The 25,212-nt window shown below is 42.2% G+C and overlaps 1 protein-coding gene across 4 annotated transcripts in view; it reads right to left on the bottom strand.

Moving 5' to 3' along the window:
• The window catches only part of TTC7B (tetratricopeptide repeat domain 7B), a 174,228-nt gene that overhangs the window by 140,607 nt on the left and 8,409 nt on the right, over window positions 1-25,212 (bottom strand). For 3 of the 4 annotated variants that reach the window (XM_053270534.1, XM_053270516.1, XM_053270524.1), the window contains 3 exons: window positions 16,045-16,199; window positions 11,423-11,591; window positions 6,214-6,344 (listed from right to left, as the gene is read on the bottom strand). In XM_053270534.1, the coding sequence (XP_053126509.1) occupies window positions 6,214-6,344; window positions 11,423-11,591; window positions 16,045-16,194 (450 nt within the window). In that variant the 5' untranslated portion in view covers window positions 16,195-16,199. Of the gene's footprint in view, window positions 1-6,213; window positions 6,345-11,422; window positions 11,592-16,044; window positions 16,200-24,739; window positions 24,759-25,212 lie in introns of those variants that run through there. The other variant, XM_053270543.1, reaches the window with a different exon arrangement.

Below are 25,212 nucleotides of genomic sequence, written 5' to 3'. Positions count from 1 at the left end.
GCAGACAACACCAAACTATTTAGGGTAGTGAAATCCAAAACAAATAGCTAGGAGTTCCAAAAGGATCTCTCCAAATTGGGGGAGTGGGCGACAAAATAGCAGATGCGGTTCAATGTTAGCCAGTGTAAAGTGATGCATCTTGGGGCAAAAAAACCCCACCTTCACATATACACTGATGGGATCTGAGCTGTCAGTGGCTGACCAGGAGAGAGATCGTGGTTGTGGTGGAGAGAGAACAGCAGGAGAGAAAGCATGCCCTTAGCTCTTGTCTGTAGGCTTCCCAGAGCCATCTGATGGGCCACTGTGTGAAATGGGATGCTGGACTAGATAGGCGTTAGGCCTGATCCAACAGGGCTGTTCTTATTCTATACCATACTATCCACTGTTCACGTCACTGCTCTGAAGAGCATAAAACATTTTCATTCTTTAAATTAGTTTAACCATTACCTGGTTGAAAATATTTAACTGAATCAGACTTTCTCTCTGGTGACATTCATTCATATCTCCAAACTCTGACTGGTGTTACAACAATAAGCAGGCATTAGTCTTGCACTTGTACAATCCCTCCTTCACTTTCTCCATGAACTGGGGACGAGTTCCTGGATGGTAGCAAATCTTAATTTGCCATTCTGCCCTCAAACCAGAATGTTCAAACAATTAACACTGCCTCTTTCTGTTATGGATTCAAAGCTACTTCCATGGGATTTCAAGGTTTTAAAAATAAGTTTAAATACAGCAAGTTCTGAGGAAGCCCATTTTTCAGATTGTGAACATAAAGTATCATAGGACACAAAGGAAGTCCAGAAGCTGCATCTATTTTATCAAGACCCTCTAAAGGTAAAGTGTGCTGTCAAGTCGATTTTGACTCCTGGCGCCCACAGAGCCCTGTGGTTGGCTTTGGTAGAATACAGGAGGGGTTTACCATTGCCATCTCCGGCACAGACCCTCTACTGTAAGTTTAATAATTACCCAACCAATAAGCTGCTCAGGAATGCCAGTTTTCATTAAATACAAAGCCTTGACACATTCACTACCACATTCTTGGTATGTTTTGGGTGAAAAATTGTTTTTACCATGCAAACTCTAAGGAGGCTTCCTTGTGTAGTATGCAAGCCACACTGTTATAACCTTGACACAGTGATAAAGAGTCACAGCACGCTGAACAGAAAGTGCTGAACAGCACATGATGTTAGATTATTTTCAGCTGGAGTGTCTACAGAAATTAGCCATCAATATGAGCTATTCAGTTCCAGCAAATAATGAGATATCCTGTTCTGCCATGTAGCATAAAGGACCTATGATTTGTTAAAATAATGGACACAGAGGTCAAAGAATGGGATATTTAATCTTCAGTAAATGTCTCCACATAGTGAATTATGCATCAAAGCAATAACATAATATGTTATTTAAATTGGCAGCAGTACCATATTGTAGACAGCATACAAGTATTCATAGTGATTGAGAAGATTACATTAAAATGCAGAACTACATTACAGATCATATTTAAATCAAAGTAGTCAATGATTACATGCCCTAATTCAGCAAGGAGCAGACAGACTATCCTCCAACAGGGTTGGTGGGAGATATTACCACTTCCATCCAGCCCAAGAGCTGTACACACAACACTCAATGCAAACCACAAAACTCAAGAGCAGGAGGCTGCAGAGGCCTCTTGCTATATACTCAGAGACCCTGATGTATCTAGACGTGACTGCTACAGGAAGTAGTCTCTGAGTTCTAACTTGGTTCTGAAAGGCAAACTGCTTAAGGGTCAAATTAGATACACTATACTCGTGGCTGCCACCAGAAACAGTAACCATGTGTTTAGTTCCCTCCCTCTAAAATATGAAAGGGAATATAAGGTCAGGATGTGGTTATTTCCACATGATTGGCAACTGCTAAAAGCCGGGGAAGAGGGCAGGAAAACTTGAAATGTTATGACATTAGGACACGGATAATTTTTTTCTAGATGTTCTAGGAGGGAAGTAGGTGGGGAGGAAGTGGTCAACAGGAGATCTGAGTTTAATATGTCTTGCTTAGCACAATATAGTCATTTTCCATATGAAAAACAAATGACAACATGATCTCTATAAAGTAAGCCAGAGTTCTCGCCCATATTGCAGGTGGAGGGGCTGGAAGTGGCTTGTCATAGTTAAACTAGTGCTGTGTCCTTCACTGCAAGGCCTGGGAGCAAGTGACAGCTCCCACGGACTCTGAGTGCAGCTCCCTGACTTTATTAGGCCAGTGCAAAGCTTCAGCTGAAGTTAAATAATCTGCACAGCCCACTGGCTCCATGCGGAGGCTACTGTTTCCAGTGCTGGTGGGACTCCTTTAAGGGAAATGGAGCACTACTGAGCCCCAGCGCCATCTTGAAAGGCGCTCACAAAGCTCTGGGAAGTGTAGCCCTTCCCAGCACTTTCCCCATAGAGCTCTATAAGGATAGTGCTGGGAAAAACTACACTTCCTAGTGCTCCATGCACACTTTCCAAGATGGCACTGGGACTTAACATGGCTCCATTTCTCTTAAAGCCCCCTTCACCAGCACTGAGAAAAGCAAAGCACTGCACAGAGGTCAGTGAAGCAGGAAGTGGTTCGGACAGCAAAGGTTTCTGCCAAAGTGGCCTCCACTTGAAAAATAGTGAACATTACTGATTTAGCGTGTCAGTTGCAGTGGTGTGAAATTCAAAACTGACCCAGGTTCAATGCCTAGCATCTCCAAGTAGGGCTTGGAGATACACTACCTGGAGTTTACCTTTTAAATGAGAAGAGTGAGCTTGTTTGCTCCTACTTAGTTTTTAAAACCTGGGCTTTATGTTTGAGACTGCCAATCTAATTTTAGACTCCAAGTTAGCTTCACTAGGTATTTGCTCATTATAGCAGCAACTGCTGAAACCTCTGATTCACACAAGTAGGAACCAACCAAAGGGAGTAAAGATTTTAATAACTCAGGGTTTCGGGCAGGTTTCACAGGTCAGTCAAGCCCAGGATTTCAGGCAGGAGTCTTTCCTAGCCCTATCTGGAGATGCTGGGAGTTTAACTTGGTACCTTCTGCAGGCAAATCAGATGCTCTACCACTGAGTCAGCATTGGGTCTAAATATTACAGCATCTTCTGAGCACTGCAAATCTAAAGATGTTTGGTGGGCATCAACTCTGTGCATCACCCTGGCCTCTGGCCAGATTGCAGCAAAATCAGCCAAACCAACAAAAGCCATCCAAACCGTATGAGAGTATACAGCAAGGGACCACAACAAAGTATACAGCAAGGTCTGATCCCTATGAGAGCTTCCAGTCAAGTCTGCTTCTTTGGTCTGAATGATGAAGGAATTCAGCTGCTCCTTTCTACAGATTCAACTAAGATTCTTCAACTTGCAGTATAGATCTGCTTTAAGTTTTCAGTCTCATTCCTCACATGTTCTCACTCCATATAACACTTGGTTGGCTGCTGGAAGCCCAAGTACACATTACACACAATTGTGTGAACTTGTCCCAGGACTCGTTTTTTCTGTTAAAAATACAAAAACAAAAAACCACCCCATCCCCCAAACCCAAATCGAAGAGGCTACAAATTTTATTAGAAGGGCCATGGAGGAGAAAGTACTTATAGTACTCATTTCCCTTCCAACTGTTTTTCCATTTCAAATTTCCAACCCCACCCCCAGCTCTTTTTCTACCTTTCAGTGAAATTTTTTTACAGGTACCCATATCTTTCCTCTAGAGGATGGAAAAGCAGGTGAGTGCGAGTGTGAATGTGTAATGGAAAAAGAGCAATCAGGGTAAGTTAAGAACCTCCTCCCCACCCACCAACTTGTGCTCCTTTTTTTTTTTAATTGGGGGTGTGTGTGTGGAGTTCTTTTTGCCTTAAAAAGAAACAAATTCTGGGGAAATTTACATGCAATTGCTCATAATGTATAATTTGGCTTCCAGTTAGGGTTTTTGTTTGTTTGTTTGTTTGAATGTCCAAATCCCAACTATTCACATTTTGGATTGAAAGATCAGTGTAGCTAAATGATACAGGGATGGAGTAGGGTGGGAATAATCTTTGATGTAGTGTACTTTGATCTGTAGCGCTGCCTGATGTGTAGATTAATCTACATGTTGAGGGGTTTTTGAATATGTGGAGTCTCTTTTGCGCAGGGGTTGCCTGATGAAATATGCACATAAAAACAGGTTGCTCACCTGTAACTAGTTATCTGTTGACATCTATTAGTAATGGGTTTTGAGCCTGCACGGAACTCCCTCAGTGTGGAGCACCAGAGCTCCTCACAGCATTTCCAACCTGCCCCATGCAACTACGTGGCCAATATTTAAAGGGAGGGGGAGGAATGCCACTCCCTCAGTTACCAGACAACCGCCTGAGCAGGTGACCATCCTTGCAGTGTCTCAGGTGAGTTCTTAATAAGAGACTTAAACTACTGCAGTGGGAAGACTTGGGTGGGTCTAATGGATGTCAACGGATCACTACCAGATCATCAGTTAGAGGTGAGCAACCTGTTTATCTGGATCGTGATCCGTTGAGCTCCATTAGTAATGGGTGTCTAGCTAGCTATGTAGGAGGACGGAGCAGTAGTTATTGCAACACCCTTTTAAGGACCTCTCTTCCAAACTCTGCCTCTGCTGCAGATCACAAGTTAATGCATAATGTCTTATAAAAGGGCATTTCTGATGACCGGGTTGCCACTTTACAGATATCTTTGAAGGATATGCCAGATAAGTGGACTGCCACGGTTGCACAGGCACTGGTAGAATGCATCCTTATGGATCTTGAGGGCTACAGAATGTTTGTTCTTCGGTCTCTTAGGCGGCTTTGGTGATTTAAAGGCTGTGGCCAAGGATTTAGACTGCATTTGTACAGTCCTCGGGCCAGACAGTTGCTCTGAAGGGCTTGCCCCCTTCTTAGACATTGAGGGAGTCAAGGGGCTCAACACATCATCATAAAGTATGGCCCTTAGTCTGAGCTCTCTGTTGCGTCTAGTTGGCTTCAAGAACGACCTGCAGATTTTACAAGACGTAGTATTATGCCCTTCTCCTAGGCATAGGGGACAGATCGTGCCTGTCTTGCAATGGAAGTGTAGCTTTGCACTTAGAGCAACGTTTGACATTTCTCTCTCAGTTTTCTTCTCTTTAACAGTAGGGCTATCCATAATCAAAGTCAGTTGTCAGGTCGTAGTTCATTAGCCAAAAATTCAATCTCTCTCTCTCTCTTTCTCTCTTTTCTTTTTTAAAGAACTCACACACTGAGAGGAACCAAGACAAGGAGCCGCAGCAACTGAGTAACCGATCGCTACAGTGGTCGAAAAGGAACTGAGGGAGTGGCATTCCTCCCACCTTAACTATCGGCCACATGGTCGCGTGGGATGGGGTGGAAATGCCATGAGGAGCTGTAGTACTCCACACCAAGAGAGTTCCGCTCAGGCACAGAACCCATTACTAACAGAGCTCAATAGATCATGACCAGGATCTATATTTAAAAATAAGTACATTTAAACAAACATAAATAAATGTAGTCTCTCAGCCTTCAGAAGACTTATTATAGAAACATTACAGACAATGATGATGATGATTTATATGCCGCTTTTAAACCGAAGTAAGTTCTCAAAGCAGTTTACATAGAAAAGAGAATACTAGGTCATCCTAAGAGTGATTATGATTAACTACAGCATTATATTAGTTAGTGCATTTAAAGTTTTTCATGTACATTTTCTTCCTAATTCTTATAACTAGGAGACAGTGGCTGGGTTCAGACATAATGTGAAACCATGGGTTGTGCTAAGATAGTTAAGAACCCACGCCAGGGGTCAAACCATGCAACAGAAGTTATTTATTTGTTTTTGTTTCTCATCTACTCAGGACTCCGATTAATTACTTAATTTTTGCCTCTATTATGGAACAGCCCTCTAAGGTAGAGAAATGTGGTTTGTCAATGGTCTGTGAGTTCAGACATAACAGCAAACCATTGGTAGCACAAACTGAAGTCTGCAGATCAGGTTCAAACAGTAATTATAGATCCTAGTTTGTCAACCACAAACAAATCATGGTTTGTATGTTGGCTTGGGTTCAGACATTAAAACAAATCATGGTTTGGCTAAACAAATGAGAGTTTTGTTTTATGTCTAAACCCAATCAGTGTCTTGTCTAAGTCCACTTTGTGACTATATACTACAATGAAGTAACTAAAATCAGTTGTTTTACCTGGACTAGATACCCCAGCTTACCCTTTCTATCTCCTGAAGGTAGAGGAGGGCTATATCCCCGGCCTTCTCGTAGCACATAACTACGTCTTGTTCGCGATCTGCATGGAGGTTACTTGTTGAAGAGGAAATTGGCAACTTCTCTAGACAAAGACCTGAAAACAGTTTATTAAGAAAATAATGGTGTTAAAGACAGAGTAGAAGCCACTTTCTTTTCACTGACCATTTTGCAATGGTGCACTTGGAAAAGTAAACTGTTGTATCCAACATAGTAACCACACATGCAGCTGTGTTGAGAAACCATGAAGAGAGCTCCATGAATACAGAACAACATTTTCCCAACACAAGGCAATATGGAAGTTGGGGGAAGAAAACAATGTGGCAGCACTGCCACTTGGCAAAGGAATGCCCTTTGCACAAAGGTGTTTGCTGAAACACAAAATGGGGTGTTTGATGCTGTTTACTTGATATTATGCTACACTTATTGAATTCAGGGAGAGAAATGAATACCATGCATGGTCTAAGACCGACTGTAAAATCGGGTTCCTATATCTTTACAAGGTTTGTGTGTTTTATAAGCTAGAATTTGTTTCCGGGAAAAACCATTTCAACCCATCATGGCAGCACTAAAACGAGATGTAACAAATCTGAAGTGACAAGAAACTAAGTTAAATTACTGTATTCCAGAGCAAATGCAAATTGTAATAAAAGGCTACTTACTTTACTTGCAGTAAAAGGTTAGAATACACACAGATTTAAAAAGCCCTATATGCAACCACTATTCCATCTATAAGCCAGTATAGATATGCCAGTGGGGTAAGGCGGCAGCAGCAACAAGAGAAAGGTAGCAGTGGTGGGGGTGAGGGGATAGAACACAGGAACAGGGTATGGGAGTCTTCTCTTATCTCAGTTTTAGAAGACTGCAAGGGATGCACCGCTCTATGGAGGTAAAGGCTTTTATGGTGGGTACACGGAACCATAGCTCAGTGGCAGAACACGTGCTTTGCATGCAGAAAGTCCCAGGTCAATTCCTGGCATCTCCAGATAGTGATGGAAAGAACTGCTGTCTGAAACTCTGCAGAGCTGCTGCCCGTCAATACGACAACACTGAACTGGACCAATGGTCTGACTCTGCAAAAGGCAACTTCATATGTGTATCTCTGAAGTTTTCAATTCCTTTGTTTTTGTACTGGTGCCTAACGTCTTTCCTTCTTCAGCTGCTAGGTGCAACACAAGCTCCACCACAATGACGACTCATCAACATTCAAACAGACCCTCATGATTTACAGAAACTAAGGGTTTCTGTGTGTGTGTTGTAAGTATAAGGAAGATCAATTTTTGAACTAGACTGGCATATCTATACCTTTACCACACTGCTGTGTAATGTTCACTTGGTGGGGGAGGGAATTCATTCAGCTCTTCTTTTACCCAGCTGATAAACCCCTTTGAGGAACTATGAAAGGGGGGTTGCTTTTTCCTTCAACCTGTTTCCAGATGAGCGGCATTTTTTTAAAAAATCACATTTAAAAGTAATTCTGTTCTCCAGCCATCCACTCAAGCTCATGCTATGAAACACACAGAAACTCTAATCACTATTTTGGTCTGTCAGAAAAAATCCAAAAGTCAGTAGCCAACACCCACACTAAACATGCAGCCATGCACGAGGAAGAAGCATCCCTACAGTGAACCACTTCCTTAACTCTGGAGAGCTGATCATGCGGGGGGGGGGGGGTTTAACCCATCTCTCCCTGGAAGTGCCCTGCACCACCTGAAAATATGTCTCAGAGTGCTCTCTGACCCTCAGGCACTTCCAGTGGAGGAGAGATGGGTGAAAATCCCCTCCCGCTTGCACAATCTGCTCTACTGAGCTCAGGAAACAGTCTACTGTGGGGACTTTTCTTCCTGGCACATGGTCACATGGCAAGTGGGAATAGCAGCCAGTAACAAAATTTGCCTGGACACAGACTCTGAAGAGATTTCACCAAAGGAAGAGGAAAAACCTACCTCATCCTGAACACCTGATCCACGAAGACCACCCCCAGATCCTTCAGGGCTGGAGCCAAACACACAAACACACACACACCAGAAGAGCCCTGGGACATTGCAGACTCTGTACCCCTCAGTGAGACTTCTGCCCCTTCCTCAGAGCCCCTCTATCGCCCCCAAGTCCACAGGATAAGAGGCGTTGATGCAACAGGGCAGAGCTCCTGCCTAAAGGTAGAGTGCCCATCTGGCTCCTCTAGGCCTCCCTCCTGATAGACATCCTCTTAGGAGGAAGAGGAGGCCGGATCTGTTGCCACCTCAGGAGTACGGCTGAACTGAGAAGCCAGGAAGGTATGGGGCTCTCCTAACCACATAAGTCCTCAGTTCACACCAGCCTTCTGATGGTTCAACAGCTCCACTAGAGAGCTGATCCCACTTGCTTTGTTGCCTCAGGAGATCCAGGTATGGACAGTCAGTATCTGCTAATACCTTCAGTTAGATCTATCTAAGATGACACAGTAGTGAGCAGCAAGCTTTTGAGTTCCCCAATACTCTCTCTTCATATGGCTAGAGATGTTCAGCAAAGCAAAAGAGGAAGGAGCGACAAAAAAGCTGGGCATGGTCTAAGAACTCAGGGCGCCTCTATGGTGTAGAAAGGCTAGTAGGAACCTGCCCATTCCTACCATGCCAGGCAACAAAATCTCTTCATTGCTACATTACTAGCAATTGAACTGCACACTGAAAGCCACACAGCTGCAGGAAGATTATTAATCTCTCCACAGTTTAATTTTAGAAATTACTTAGAATTGGTTGTCAGTGCTGTCACTGACAAGCCACATACATTTGTTTACTTTTCCAGACAACACAGCAGCAGTTCCAAATGTTAGCAAAAGCATCTGAGCATAGAGCTTTCTATACCCCAATGCACATAAACTGCTGCGCTCTCAAAACACTGACCCAGTTTTGTGTTCTGCATGTTGAGTGCAAGAACATCGAGACACTGAGGTGACACTGCCACCTATAGAAACCACAGAAGCACTGCACATTTTCAACAATAAATATGGGAAAGATCAAAACCTGGTTTGTTCTTGTTTACGTTCTAGATGCTGTTCATAGCAATATAACATAACACGAAGAAAATTGATGGGAAATGTTCTCATACTTTTGCAAAGGCAGGAATACCAAAATCACATCAGATGAAGACTTAAGTTAGGAAAGCTATTCTTGCAAGCATTCAACCCACACCTATTTCTGGAACTGAAATACAAGCTTAACACATACAACCAAAACTCAATGTAACGCATCTGTAATTTACTAATATGCAATGGTGATTATTGCCTCTTATTTTAGTAATTCACAAATACATATTAATCAACATGGATTTCTCTGAAATACCGGGTAGGAAACATTTACCAACTCAACCAGTTTTCAGGATGATGTATGTATCATGTTTTTTATGCACAATCAATATATTTATTTTTATTTTATTATTTATTCAATTTCTATACCGCCCTTCCAAAAATGGCTCAGGGCAGTTTACACAGAGAAATAACAAATAAATAAGATGGATCCCTGTTCCCAAAGGGCTCACAATCTAAAAGGAACATGATAGACACCAGCAACAGTCACTGGAGGTACTATGCTGGGGGTGGATAGGGCCAGTTACTCTCCCCCTGCTAAATAAAGAGAATCACCACATTAAAAGGTGCCTCTTTGCCAAGTTATCAGGGGTAATGGATTAAAAATATGTATATACCTCTTCAGTAAAAGGTTTACAGATCAGCTTATTTAGCAAAGAAACTGAAAGGAAAAAAGGCCCCTTGTCCCGAATAGCATCGCAGTCTAAGAAAGGAGGCGGACACACAAGAGAGATACTTGCAATACCGTGTTTCCCCGAAAATAAGACAGTGTCTTATATTAATTTTAGCCCCCCAAAATGCACTAGGGCAATTAGCGGTACATCAGAAATTACTGCTAGGTCTTACTTTCGGGGTAGGTCTTACTTTCGGGGAAACAGGGTAGCTGCTGGAAAAGACACTATACAGGAACAGGGACAGTGGCTCTTCCCCTGCTACCTATAAGATAGCTACCACTTGAAAAGTGCCTCTTTGAAGAGTTAGCACGAGTTTAAATTTAAATACAATGTTTACCAAAAGTAATTCTTAGAGAATGCACAAGATTATTGAGCGTAAGTTCTGCTAATAAGCCGACATGCAATTTGAGCAAAAAAACTGGTTGCATAAGTGATATGATGTCTGAACCACAAATTCATGTAGGATAGCAGCTCTTCTTCTGTAAACTGGAGAAGTCAAAAGCTGTAATATTTCAGTTTATGGAAGAGAGTGGGAAATCCTGTGTGAATTTGTGGCTCCAACAGTATGCTGCTTATGTGAGTAGAACATGAAGCTTTCTTGTAAGAAACTGTAGTGCATTTTCTTTGTAGTTAGAATAAAAAGGTTAAAATTTTTATTGTATAACTATACAATATAATATAACTATACAATATAACTATTGTATAACTATACAATATTGTATAACTATACAATATAATATACAATATAATATACAATATAATTATTTATAAACTTATTTTTAAAATTATATCTTGCCTTTCCTGTTGCTGATCCAGAGCCACTAATAGCAATATATGCAATTGTAAAAACCAATCCAAATCATAAAACAGCTAATGCAAAAAATTAGGCAGTGCAACAAAAGAAAAAGAAGTCCATCAGTCACCTTAAAATAACTCACCACAGCCTCACCTGAGCCTTGCCTTCCACAATCTAGCCACCTCCAAATGCCAAAGAAAAAGTCATGTCTTAACCCTGCAGGAGTACAGTGCAGAGACATTCGACAATTCCAGCACTACCACCTAAGGTGGCCCTGGTAGAAGCCCACCATCTCTCTGATAGCAAGGGCATCGGCAACAATGCCTCCACAACGGGGCCTCCAACGGCACTTGGAAAGTATAGGGCAGCACATATGGGAGTAAATGGTCTTAGGCAGTTATGTATGTTTGAATTCAAATCAGCCTTCCTCTCACCATGATCGTTTGAAGTTTCAAAGCATCATGCTCCTTCCTACATTTGGACAATGTGATCAGAATCTAGTGTTTAAAAGTTTCAATTTGATCAGCTGTGCAATCTATTTTATTTGAAGGGGGGAGGTCCCCAGAAATAAGCCACTGTTAAAATGTCTGTTACGTATGAACTCACGTTGTTATAATGAAATAAACTGAAAGCCACCTTACCTTTGGTAGAATATGCTTCGGCAATCATCCTCAGCCGATAAGGAGGTACAGCAACAAGCTGCAAATCATCTATACCCACTCTAGCATATGTGTTAAGAGCTTCTTTGTAATCGCCTTCTACATAGTTTAATTTGGCCATAACTAAGTTGGCTTCTTGTAGGAACTCTGGCTAGAAAGAAAAGGAAAATTACAGATATTTACTTGGAGATAACACTTTATCTACATCTTTGCCACTCACACTCAGGAAACAGAGTGCCTATCACACTAGACATAAAACCCCTAAATAAGATAATGGTGTCTGTGTATTCAAGGAACTCCCTAGGTTTGCAAAGTAGAAAAGTAGAAATTGTCTGGAGAAGGCGAATTCCCACCTTTTGAGCTATCATTTGTTTGAGGAAGGGACGCACTGTCACTACACAGTGGCAACCATGCTACAACCCTGGATTTCTCCAATGATTTCTATGAGCATCTCATTTCACACTACCGGGGCGGGGACTAAAGGATCTTTTTACAAATTAGAAGTCAGAGAGGCTGTATGAATCTATCAATTAAATTTATTGTTAAAAGCAGCTGAAACAGAATGTTTGGGTATCGTTGAAAAAGAAAGAGGTCAAGAGAAGCGAGCTGGAAATGTCCTGCTCACACCCCTAAACAAATTTACAGTAAGTATTCTGGGGAGGAGAGGGGACAGTAGGTTTGGGCAGATGTGTTATGAGATGGTGTTGTTTTTTTAAATTAATGATTCTCCTTTCTGCACGATACAGGGTTGTTTCTGGAGGGAGATAGCACCTTAAGGCTGGAACAGTAGCAATTCTTTAAAGGGACTGGGGATACACTTGTAACGTTTTGTTGCAGGTCCCACCTATCTATCTATCTATTTCTCCTGGGTGTGCCCAGGAAAAATGCGTCTCGGCAGCCCAGCTGATTGGCTGGGCTGCAGGGGCGCCTGATTAGTCCTGGCGCACCCAGGAGAATTGCCTGGCTGGGCGGCTGCGGAGGCAAGGTGGCGGGCGGCGGAGGGCCGGGCGGCGGGGGGCAATTTTTGAAAAAAATTATTTTAAATTTCGGCAGCAATTTTATTTACAAATTAGAGGGGTTGCTATGGGCTCACCAGTGGCTCCGGATGTAGCCATCTTATTTATGAATTCTCTTGAAACTAAGTTCTATTTGAATCCTCATGTTAATCCATTTCTCTCTCAAATCTATATGTTTTGGAGGTATATAGATGGTATTTTTTTTATTTACAACAATCCTGATAACATACAGGAATTTATGCAATGGATGGATAATGTTCATCCTCAGATTAAGTTTACATGTCAATTTAATGATCATGAAATTCCGTTCTTGAATACTAGGGTGCGGGTTAATGATGGTCGTCTCACTTTTGGAGTATATACTAAACCTACAGATAGAAGATCCTTTTTACATTATTCTTCCTGGAATCCTAAACAAATGAAAGATAGCATTCCCTATAATCAGTTATTAAGAATTAAACATATTGCCACTGACCCCATAGAATTTGAGAGGGAAGTTAAAATCATGTTAGCTCAATTTAAGGACAGAGGTTATCCTCAGGCAGTTCTGTGCAGAGATATTACTAGAGCTAGGTCTATGGAGAGATCTGCCTTACTTATGCCATCTCGATTGAAAACCTACTATGCAGCAATTGACCTGGTCCCTAGAATTTTCAGCCTTAAGCTACCAAATTAAAAATTTAGTTAGACGACACTGGCATTTAGTCAGTGATATTCCTGGTTGCAATAAATTACCTATTGTGGCTTTTCACAATGCTAGAATTTTAGGCAATATTTTGGTGCCTACATCTTAAAGAGGATGTAAGGGGAATGTATCCATGTGGTCACTGTAGGACCTGCAATGTGATTTTGAATAATAGACTAGTTTTCATCCCGACTATTAATAGAACTATATCCCTGGATTGCTTTGGAAACTGTAGCACAAGGAACATGGTTTATATGATCACTTGCACTTGTTCTAAGATATATATTGAAATGAGTACATGTCCTCTTCGCATGAGAATTTCTGAGCACACCTTGAGAAGAAACTACAATATGGAGGTCCCTTTTAACTCCTCATTTAATTGATAAGAAACATTCTGAAAATGATTTCAGGGTCTGTATTTTATTTAAATACAAACCAAACATTGGTAGGAGAGATGATGTATAGAGAATTCTTATGCATAAGGAGGCTGAGTTCATTAATAGGTTTAGATTAGTAAGGAAAGGAGGTCTTAATTCGCATCTGGACCTGGCATGTTTCCTTTAATATGGGGTTTTAAAGTGTTACCATGAAGTATATAAGGTATGAGAAATGTTTTATCACATTAGTTTAAAACATTTGTTACATTGTTTACTGTAGAATCTATGATGTTGTATTTCTACTTTTTAGTTCTTCATGAAGAAGCTATTGAGAAAACTACTGGAATCCAGACAGTTTTGTTAAGGACTTATCAGTAAGGACTACTTATGAATCATCTCCAAGAGCTTCAAATGAAGTTGAAGATACTCATACCTCATCACATGTAGGACAATGGACATATTCAGGCTCTAGGAGACTAGATTCCTCTGTGATAAACAATTGCTATTTCATCTACAAAGTAGATATTGTATAAGAATGTTTATATGACTTTTGGCACTTTTTTGGGTTTTAAGCATTTGGATATATGAATCATAATTTATTATATTTGAAAAATATATCATTATATATTTAGTTTACTATGCTTTGAGGTTTCATGTTTATCTTTTTCTTTCTTTCTTTCTTTCTTTCGCATTCACGCAGTTTTTTGGTTGTTTTTGGTTCTTTATCACATGTGTCCCCCGCTATCAACTTCACAACGCCTGGACCAATATGAACCAAATTGGTTACAGTTGTAGGGGCACATAGGGGCACCTCAACGGCATAGTTTGCGATGATGTCATCCACCTTGATCCAAGATGGCAGATGCACAAACATTTGAGGCGCACGTGGGCTAACTTGTGAACCACTTACCGTATTTTACGGACTATAAGACGCTACAGACTATAAGACGCACCTTAATTTTAATCCAGTTTTTCAGAGTTTTAACATATTAAACTGTTAAAACATATAAGACGCTCCTGAATTTTGACAGATATTTTTCGAGGAAAAAAGTGAGTCTTATAGTCCATAAAATACGGTAATCAATTTGAACCAAATTTGCTACAGCTGTTGGGACACATAGGGATGCCCAAATGGCATGGTGTGTGAGGATGTCATCCACTCCAATTCAAGATGGCGGCCATGTGAACACCTGAGGCACACGTGGGCTAATTTGTGACTGTCTAACTTATTTAAAATAAATTGTGGACAGTGGCAGTGAGTGACACACAAGGACACCTCAACAGCATAGTTTATGTGTTGTGACTTATTCAGATCTACCAAATGAGATGATGGGATTTGAACTTCTGGCCCAATTTTATTTATCCAGGTGATCCCTCCATTGGCAAGATGAATGCTAACATACTCTCCTGCCTCATATCTTTCAGAAAAATTGAGGGGTGTGAGTGTGTTTAGAACATTTACAACCTACCTTGTAAATAGGTCTACAAAAGAGTGGCTTTGCATATCATGTGACAGAACAAGGGTAGGCAAGCTTGACACTCCAGCCATAGTTAAAGTACAACTTCTATCATCCCTAGCCACAATAAATTGTGCGAGGTTTGCACTGGGTATGATTCTAACTTTGCATTCTAACTAGTTGCTGTACCCAGCTGTTTAATGATGATGACGGGGGGGGGGTACCAGCAAGACCCTTGCACATAATTTTATTTATTCATTCAATTTATATATTGCCCTTCTTAAAGTGGCTCAGAGTGGTTTACACTAAAATAAAAAAATACTTAACAATTACAATCAAAAACCAATTAAAAGCAAATTAAAATTACAATTAAAACTCACTGGTATATGATCATAATAAAGAGTGATAAATTGAATTAAAACTAATCATCATTAAAAACTAGGCTAAAAAGATGGGTCTTTAAGGCTCTCCTGAGGGCCTCCAAGGAAGACAATCCTCATATCCATGGGGAGCATGTTCCTAGGGTTGACAAAGAAGGCCTGATCCCATGTCGTAACAGCAGACGGATCCCTCCTGATGATCTCAATGGAATGGTGGGGATTGCTCATTGAGATCATCTTCTCAAATGACCATCACTTCCCCCACCTCCTACCTTGCTTTGTCCTCATGCATAATTGCAAAACGGGAGTGTGCACTGCTCCCGAACTTGTCCTAACCAATTAATGATTGTGCAAACTAGCCTAGCAAGAATCAAACCTTCTCCTTTCCGCATATTAAAATCCTAGATTCTACTTCTGAATCACACAAGAGTTTGTCAGAATATTGGTAGAATGTGATGCAATGTTGGGAACTAGCTTTGATAGGCAAATCACATTACTTTGCATCAAAAAGCAGGATATTTTAAAGGTAATATGAAACTTGAAAGAACTGAAATGCATCTAAACTTACATACCTCATACACAGGAATGGAAAAACATTCAGTTCCACCTGCCAGCTTCAAGATTTTGGCATCATGCATTTACTCAAATTCCCAGTTTTTACCAACAATTTATTTAGGAACAGAAAGTACCTTTAGATTTCCTCGGTCAAGTGCTGCAGTGAGATGCTTCTTGACTTCAATTAATTTTGGCCGGGGACCACAGGGACTAGCACCCTGCTTAAGAGGGTTTTCCTTCAGAAAAAGTTCGAGTTTGGATTCTCCAAGGAGGAGCTCCGCCATGTCATCTATTAAGGAAGACAAAATTATTAAAGTTATTGCACATTTTAGGACAGTCATATGCCTTTAAAGCATATCAGTCATGGATTTTCAACCTTTAAAAAACAAAAAACAAATGTACCCCTTCTGTCTCAAAGCTTCAGCTCAGGTTTTCTGTCCCCACCCTTACATACATTTAAATGTTACAGTTATGATACAGGCTACTTGCAGTCACTGGCTCACATATGAAGTTACTCATGAGACAAGTTTACTTGCCCTATTAATTTCAATGAGTAGTATTCAGACTATGTTAATCATGATTAAGTCCCATTGAAATTAATGGAACTCAAGTCAATCATGGACCATTGATTTCAGTAGTATAAGTCATGACGAGCTAGTCTGGATGCTACCCACTGGGAGTACTGATGAGTAACTTAGTCTTTATTTTGAGCCACAATCATCTTTAATTCTTAAAATTAAAGATCTTACGCCAGGAGTCAATCAGTACCCTTTGACAGCTGTTTGATACTCTTGCACCAAGAGTTTCAAACAGCTATCAGATTTTTCTCATTATAAAATGGTCACAGAACCTTGTTAACGGAACATTTCTTTGAACAGAGATGTATTTTTTTCACTCCAAGGCCCCAAAGAAATATTACATATAAACATGTGCACCAATAGCTTGGTGGCTTTTTCAGAACAGGAAAAGCAGTTTTCAGTGGGGGAGATCAGGAGTGGAGAAGTAAAAAGAAAAAAGAAGGCAGTTGATCTTTTCCCAACCCACTGTTCCCTCACTCCAAGTTAGGGGTGTGCGAGCTGGCTCGACTCAGGCTCGAGGTTGAGCCAGCTCAACTTGAAGGGTATGGATGGAACTAAACTGGCTCCGAATCAGCACAAATACTAGCTGAACTAGGCCCAGTTTGGTTTAAGTGTGCTAAACACTTACTGGGAAAGGGGAATCCAGAACAGATTACCTTTTACTAGTACAGTGGGGGACCAAGGGCCTTCCCTAAAACTAGTAAGGATGGGAGAGGAGTGAAGTTTTATCTTAAAGGTACTGCCGCCGGCCACAGGGGGATGACCATGCAAGTGGCCTCTGTGCAGGTGTGGAGGCCATTTTAGTGAGCTCCATGCCTGCACAATGGCCCAAACTGGGCCCTGCCTGCTCCGGCAGGTGTGGAGAGGAGCTGCTGCCCCCTGCCGCAGCTGCCACCACAGCAGCACTTTTAAGGTAAAGCTTTACTCCCCTCCCATCCCAATTAGTTTTAGGGAAGCCCCCTGGTCCCCCCTTCCCCTCTACTGGTAAAGGGGAATCCTTACCGGATTTCCCTTTACCAGTAGAGCTCCGAGCCCACTCGAACCAGCTCGGTTCAAACCAAACTGGGCCCAGCTCAAGCATTCACAGAACCAGACTGACCAGGTTTGAATCCAGTTTTATTCAAGCTGAACTGGGTTTTCTGGTTTTGTACATATCCCCACTCCAAATCAGCCTCTCCCAAGTAACTTGTTTCTTCCTCTTCTATAGAATTAAAATATTTTATAATTCCTTGAAGCAAGCAAAGCTGCTTGACAGCGAGAAATCCGCATCAAGGAAGAAACAAGTAGAGAATTAGTTAAATAACTCCTTCCCACACAGACACATAGCTTCTCTGTGTCAGCAATCTGGCCACCCAGAAGGGAAGTCCAGGAAGATAGTCCACAATACAAACTGGGCTGCAGAAACGAAACACGGCTCGGAATAGTTCTCTATATCAGGCTCGGGCTGAAAGCTGTTGACACGAGGGTTGACAAATGTTGTCTTCCAGCAGCTAACAGAAAGCTGTTGACGTGCTTTATAGTCCAAGCTGATAACTCTCAGCTGGCAGGGATTCAAGGCTTATCAGCCCTCAGCAAGAGGCGTTTACTCCTCCTGATAGTTTCCAGCTGTGCTCTTCGTCTTGTGACACGCCGTTGTTGTGGAGTCAGTGGGGGTTGCCCGCACAGCTCATCCTCTAGTCTGTCTGTCGCTGTCTCTGCTGCCCCAGACTGCTGTGCCTGCTCTGAAACACCAGCTGGACCCTCCTCAGCCATCTCTTGGGAACTGACAGCTGGGCTCTGCCCCTCAAGCACCCCTGGATCGGCTGGAAGGCTGTCAGCTTCCCCTTCCTCCTTGCTATCTGAGACCGAGGGCGTGACACTCTGTTCCTGATCATCCTCACCGAAACTGGCCCTTTCTATTCTGTTTTAGGTAATCAGGCTAGCATTACACATATTTGGACGTAGCATGTTGCTCAGGACTAAAATAATCTTGTAAACAGAAGTCACAGGCTGGTCACCCACTATCTGCTCTGCTCATTACTGAAGTACTCTTCTTGCCTCCTGAATTCATTTATCTCCCACATATCACCCCCTTCCTTACACTCACATATAAAACTGTGTGGTTTCCCAGCAGGGGGCAAAGAAGCACGACACCAGGTTGAAAGACCACACAGACTATAGCAGCTCCCATAGCTACAACATAGTTAAATGTTTACAAGTGCATATGCAATCTCTGAACTTGGGCAAAGAGGAAATTAGAAACATATAGCCTATAGTCAATGCTTTTTATTCATTATACAGCTGCAATCTATACCTGTGGCACTATAGGCAGGACAAATGAGCAGCAGATGATAAAATTCTAGGGGAGAAACCATCAGAAATATCGAGTTATTCTGATTCATCTGTTACCCAACACACAAACAAGCTTAGATAACTGTCTGCAACACACCACAGTTGACAGACACTTTGAGCACTTCAACTGTCTAGTATACAAATGTTCCCTTAACGAAAACTCTAATAGCAGAAAGATTTATATCCAGGTCTACTCTCCAGGAATCTGGGAGAGGCACATTCAGCACACCTGTCTGATTTGTGGGTAAACAAAGCCATAAATCCATCTCTTGTTAGCAGTGCTAATCATAACCCTAAAACATTCTGCTGTGCAATAATTATTAGAGTAATGGGAATTGCTGTTCATATATTACTGGTAAGTTAAGGCAAGTACTTTTCTGTTGCTTTGGTAAACGCCTTCTCTCTCTCACTGGCTCTAGAATGTTTGTAATTTCTATTAGCAATTTATCCAAACCAAAATCAAGGTGTTTCCAACTCCGTATTGTCAGAGATCCCTGTAGGATAGTTGGCTCTAGGAATGAGTTAGGAGCTAGTGGCAAAAACTAGGACACAACAAGAATACGTCATTCTGATATCCATGGCTCTGAAGACTAAACCAAATGTTACAATCCAGCCAAATGTAGCTTTAGTCCAGGGGCTGCTTTTCCCTTGTACAGAACCTTCGGAAAGGGGAGATTTGCAGTGAGAGAAGAAGGTGCTTAACCCTTCCCCTGCTTGCCCTTCCCCTCAGCCCAAGCCTCCCTTCCCCATTAAGCCATTTCTCCCTCCACACACACATTTTCAGGTTCACCTTGCAAGCACAGGTCTGGAGCCCTAAGGGGAGGACAGTAGCTTGGGAAGACGTTTTAGGGGGAAATAGGCTGGCAATGAAATGGCAATGCTGAGCTGCAAACCTATCCCTTCCAAGTAAGAAGCTGTCAGGCTCCCATTTCATGCAGCTGCATTGTAACACTCCATTTGCACCTTTGAAGGTAGCACTGACATTTTTTAACACAACTGTTTAGCAATTTCCAGACTAAGTGTGTCATGTCTAAGCAACATAAAAATCAATCAGACAAGTTAGCCATGACTGTGTCCCATTAATTTAAGTTGGACTGAATCATACCTAAATTAGTCTGGATCCTACCCACTGGTTTACCTTGATACCAGCTCTGGAATATTTTTGGTTAAATTTCAAAAAAAGCATTTATCCCAGGCTATGTACAGATACAGCTTTTTCAGAAACTTAGAGGATTGTAGAACTGTCTTCCCAGTGGTACACACATTTGTCTTTTGTAGCCGCTGATCAAACATGTTCTGCAAGCACTCATATACTCCAAACTTAACTTCAGGAATGCTGAAATAAGCAGAACTCAGAACTACTGTACAAGCAAAGCTGCTGGAACAGACTTGTGACTGTCACCACTAGACAGCACCAGTTATTACTAACATGGACCACAAATCCCTTGCATGACATTAAAAGGTGTGGTGTTTTTTTAAACCAAACAAACTTCACACACTTATGCAAATTCATGTAGCTCTTTAAAACTTATTTAGAGTGTGATGTTTCCTTTAGGAATGAATTGCTAGACCAGATACTGCATATAACCTGGGGAGTTCCAAGACAGAGTGATGTTCTCTGTTCTTTTCTATTTGTTGCCATCCTGCATGCTGAAGAGAAATGGAGCTTCCACCTGCAGCAGTTCTCACAGGTTTTGTGTGCTTGTGTCACTATGCTGACCTGAGTCTAGCTTTTTAAAATTATTAATAATCTGCCATCATGCACTTTCAGTTTATTGAATTTCTGCAGTATCCCTGCATCTACCAAGTCTTCTCTGATTCCCGCAAAGCTTGGAATAGGGCAGGGGTGTTTGTTAAGGTGCACTAGTTAGAGGTGACTCGGTTTTCGGAAAACAAACAAAGAAACAAAACGTATGACATGGTTTTAAGTGTCTCCTACCTTTCTGGACACTGTTGCTGCTTGCTAATTAATCACTTTCTGAAATAGATTCTTTCCTCTGGAACCTTCCCTTTAATGGATTGGCTACAATCCTAGGCACACTTACAAGGAAGTAAGCCCACTGAACATAGTGAGATTTACTTCCAAGTAAACATGAATAGATTTGCTACTGAGACCACCATTTCCTCCTTAAAAAAAAAAGTTTAATTGACACACCTATAATTATTTTATTTCTTTTTATTACATTTCTATACCGCCCCAAACTTGGGTGGTTTATGGTCTATGGGTGGTTTACAATTAAAATAATTTAAAACATCAAATCACTTAACAATTAAAATAATTTAAAATTTAAAAAACATTAAAACCCAGTATTAAAAAATTGTTGTTGTTGTTTTAGAACCACAGATCTAATTAAAAGCCAGGGTGAATAAATGTATCTTCAGTGCCTTTTTAAAAGTTGCCAGAGATGGGGAGGCTCTTATCTCAACAGAGAGCTCATTCCAAAGTCCAGGGGCTGCAATGGTGAAGGCCCATTCCCGAATGGTTGCCAGACGAGTTGGCGGCCGGCAACCGCAGACGAACCTCTCCGGATGATCTTAACAGGTGGTGGGGCTCATGGTGGAGAATACATTCTCTTAAATACCAAGGGCCTAAGTTGTTTAGGGCTTTATGGGTAATGACCAGCACCTTATATTTTGCCCGGAAATGTATCAGCAGCCAGAGTAGTTCTTTCAACACAGGAGTAATATGGTCTCTCCTAGATTACCCAGAGACCAACCTGGCTGCGGCATTCTGAACCAACTGCAGTTTCCGGACTATATACAAAGGCAGTCCCACATAGAGTGCATTGCAGTAATCTAGCCTAGAGGTTACCAGCATATGTACTACCGTTTTGAGCTCGGTACAGCATATGTACTACATGTTTTGAAACGGATGCAGCTGGCATATCAGCCGAAGCCGATAAAAAGCACCTCCAGCTACCACCTCAACCTGGGATACCAGGGAGAGGTTCGGGTCCAGAAGCACTCCCAGACTGTGTACCTGTTCCTTCCGAGGGAGTGTGACCCCATCCAGAACTGGCAGATCAAAATCGTCTCCCTAGTTCTGACCCCACACAATAAGTACCTCCATCTTATCTGGATTCAGTCTCAGTTTGTTATCCCTCATCCAGCCCATTACTGCTTCCAGGCAGGCATTTAGGGAGGTTATGCATTCTCCTGATGATGCTGACATGGAGAAATAAATCAGCATACTGATAACACCCTGCATCAAATCTGATGATCTCTCCCAACATCATGTAGATGCTAAACAACATCAGAGACTATATGGAGCCCCCTGAGGGGCACCATAGGAAAGTTCAGATTTTGAAGAACAACAGTCTTCAAGAGACACCATCTGGAATCTGCCCGTGATGTAGGAGCAGAACCACTGCAAGGCAGTGCCTCCCACCCCCAGTCCACTCAGAAGTTCCAGAAGGATACTATAATATTGAAAGCCGCCAAGAGATCCAAAAGGACCAATAGAGTCACACTTCCTCTGTCAATTCCAAATTGAAGATCATCCATCAGGCCGACCAAGGCAATCTCCACCCCATAGCCCGCCCAAAAGCCAGTTTGAAATGGGTCTAGATGATCACTTTCCTCCATGACCACCTGGAGCTGGGAGGCCACCACCCTTCTCAATCACCTTGCCCAGGCATGGGAAATTGGACACAAGTCTGTAATTGCTTAACTCTGAGGGATCCAAGGCAGGCTTCTTCAGAAGCGGTCTAATGATTGCCTCCTTAAGACAAGGAGGCATCCTGCCCTCCCTCAGAGAAGCATTTATGATCTCTACCAGGACCTCTACAACAGCTTCCTTGCTAGGGTTTATAAGCCATGTTGGGCAAGGATCAAGGCCAGTTTCGAAGCGGGTCGCAGAGGACGCTTGGAGCGATCATATCCACTGCCCTGGTGAGTTACTTCAATTCTCCACCAGAGTGTCGACAGGATCACCAGCAGAGCCAACACTAAATCCCTCCAAGGCTTCCTGGAATCCTATAGGATCCAGTAACCTTCTCGGGCGGACCATCCTAATGGACCCTCCACCCCTGCGGAAGTGGGACATGGTCGTGAGTCAAACCTTAACCAGATGGTGGTCCATCTATGACAATGGGGAAATCACTGGAGTCCGCACCCACACAACACCACCCTATTCAGAGTGAAAGACCTGATCGAGCGTGTGACCAGCAATATGCGTCGGTCCCGAGACCACTTGGGATAGGCCCATAGTTGTCATGGCCACTTTGAACTCCTGAGCCGCCCTGGACAAACTGGTTCCAAAGTGGACACTGAAGTCCCCAATCACCAAAAGCCTGGGAGACTCCAACGCCAAGCCCGAGAGCAAATCCATCAGCTCAGTCAAGGATTCCGCCGGGCAGTGGGGCGATCGGTATACCAACAGAAGTCCCAATCTATCCCTGGTCCCCAAGCTTAAGTACACACATTCAATATGGTCAGATACTTCGACAGGGATCCTGTAAAGAGGGATATTGTTCTTTTAGAGCACAGCCACTCCACCTTCCCTGCTCCTCAACAGAGTACACTGGAGGGAGAAGCTAGGACCAGGCCGGGCCACCAGCCTCCCGCAACCAAGTCTCTGTAATACACACCAGATCGGCCCCTTCATCCAGAATCAGATCATGGATGATTTCAGGTTTATTCTGGACCAACCTGGCATTACAAAGAAGGAAGACGAGGCTCTGTGGGTGGTTGGCATTGCTTTCCAAGGTCAAAGAACTGGCAGGACAGCCAGAAGGGGAAACAGCAATTAAGTTTCTCTTCTCCCTTTCCCTACAACGGCATGCTGACCTGTCAATGTTACTTCTATTCCCCACCACCACTGGAACAGCTGCCCCATAGTCAGTGGATACATCCCCTGTCTCCACATCTCCAGATAGACCCAGACACTTTAAAACTCAACTCACCCAGGATTTTAGACAGAAGCCGAATTAAAATACCCACCTACCTTCACACACCACACTAATTATTTGGGTGGTTTGGAAAAATAAGCTAAAACAATTCTCTAGGTTATAATGAAAAATCATCAACTTTAGCTTCTTCATCATTCTTTGGCAGAATGGGATGGAAATTGCAGGGATGAGAACCCCTTCCTTGTGCATGAAGCCTTCCAAATCGCAATCAAATAGATCCAGGGATTTGTATGCAGGGGCACATCAACATTTGATGTTTTTCCAGCCCCCCACCCCTTGCATTCTGCAAGCAAACACACACACCCCATCACCACCACCAATTACCAAAATGAAATTGATTGATTGGGCTGTTGAATCATGGTACAGTCCCAGTAAGTAGGACTATTTCAAAAGGCAAACAGTAGCTTAAAAATAAAAATAAATTTGGGCGGTGGGGGCAGGGATAGAGGAAGAGACCCTGAAGACGTACCTGTTTTCCCAGGCTTTTAACTGAAATTTTAAATTTTTAATGTGTGTTTTTATCTACTGTGATTTCTATCTGTTCTTATGAATTTTAAATGTTTTAATATTTTTAAATTTGTACACTACCTAGAGATTTCTAAACTAGGCGGTATAGAAATTCAATCAATCAATCAAAGCAATAAATAACCTTGGTTTAAAAAAAAAGCTGAAAAGGGATTTGTAAAGAGGCAAACTGGCAAATGTATTTCAGGTGCGAGTGTGTGTGTGTGTTTCTGTGTCAAGCCTCCATAGAGCAGCATCCATGCAAAAACCAACTTCTCCTCAGACCCATATAAGTTGCACTATGGTTCATCTAGACCTTTGCTCATCGTGCAGACTGTTCTGCTAGCATCTTCATTTCAGAATATCTGAGCAAGAAATGGGTTTTTATGGGAACAGCATAAATCACACACAAGATGTGGACAATATTGTGCAGATGCTCCATAAATTGCCCTGTAATGAAAGCCCTCTTCAGACTTTATTTTTTAAAAAGGGGTGCGACACTGTACCTGTATACAGCGACCTGAGAACACATCAGCAGTTCCCACCCTGGGGCTGACACACAGAAGCCTCACTCTGGTGCTGAACATGCTTGTATTGTTTGTCTGCAGAGACAAATGCATTAAGTATGAAAAAAATCTGCCTGTGACCAGAAGGCTAGGGTCTAGAGGTGGCTAATTCCCTGTTTCCCCGAAAACCTACCCCAAAAGTAAGACCTAGCAGTAATTTCTGATGTACCGCTAATATGCCCTAGTGCATTTTTGGGGGCTAAAATTAATATAAGACACTGTCTTATTTTGGGGGAAACACAGTTAGTGTTCATGATGTAGTAAGTCACTGTCTAGAAGCACTCTTGGTCTGTTCTATTTCCTCTAAACTCTAAGGGAGTAGGGAAACAGCTGCAATTAGGAACTAGGAGAAGGGAGCTGGTATTTTGAAAATTCTGAATACTATTTTCATAATTACTAAGCTACATATCAGG

The sequence above is a fragment of the Hemicordylus capensis genome, chromosome 1 (assembly GCF_027244095.1).
Source record: "Hemicordylus capensis ecotype Gifberg chromosome 1, rHemCap1.1.pri, whole genome shotgun sequence".
In the NCBI taxonomy this organism is placed as follows: Eukaryota; Metazoa; Chordata; class Lepidosauria; order Squamata; family Cordylidae; genus Hemicordylus; species Hemicordylus capensis.
The sequence above is the reverse complement of the archived record's forward strand: the minus strand, read 5'-3'. Positions and strand labels throughout refer to the sequence as shown.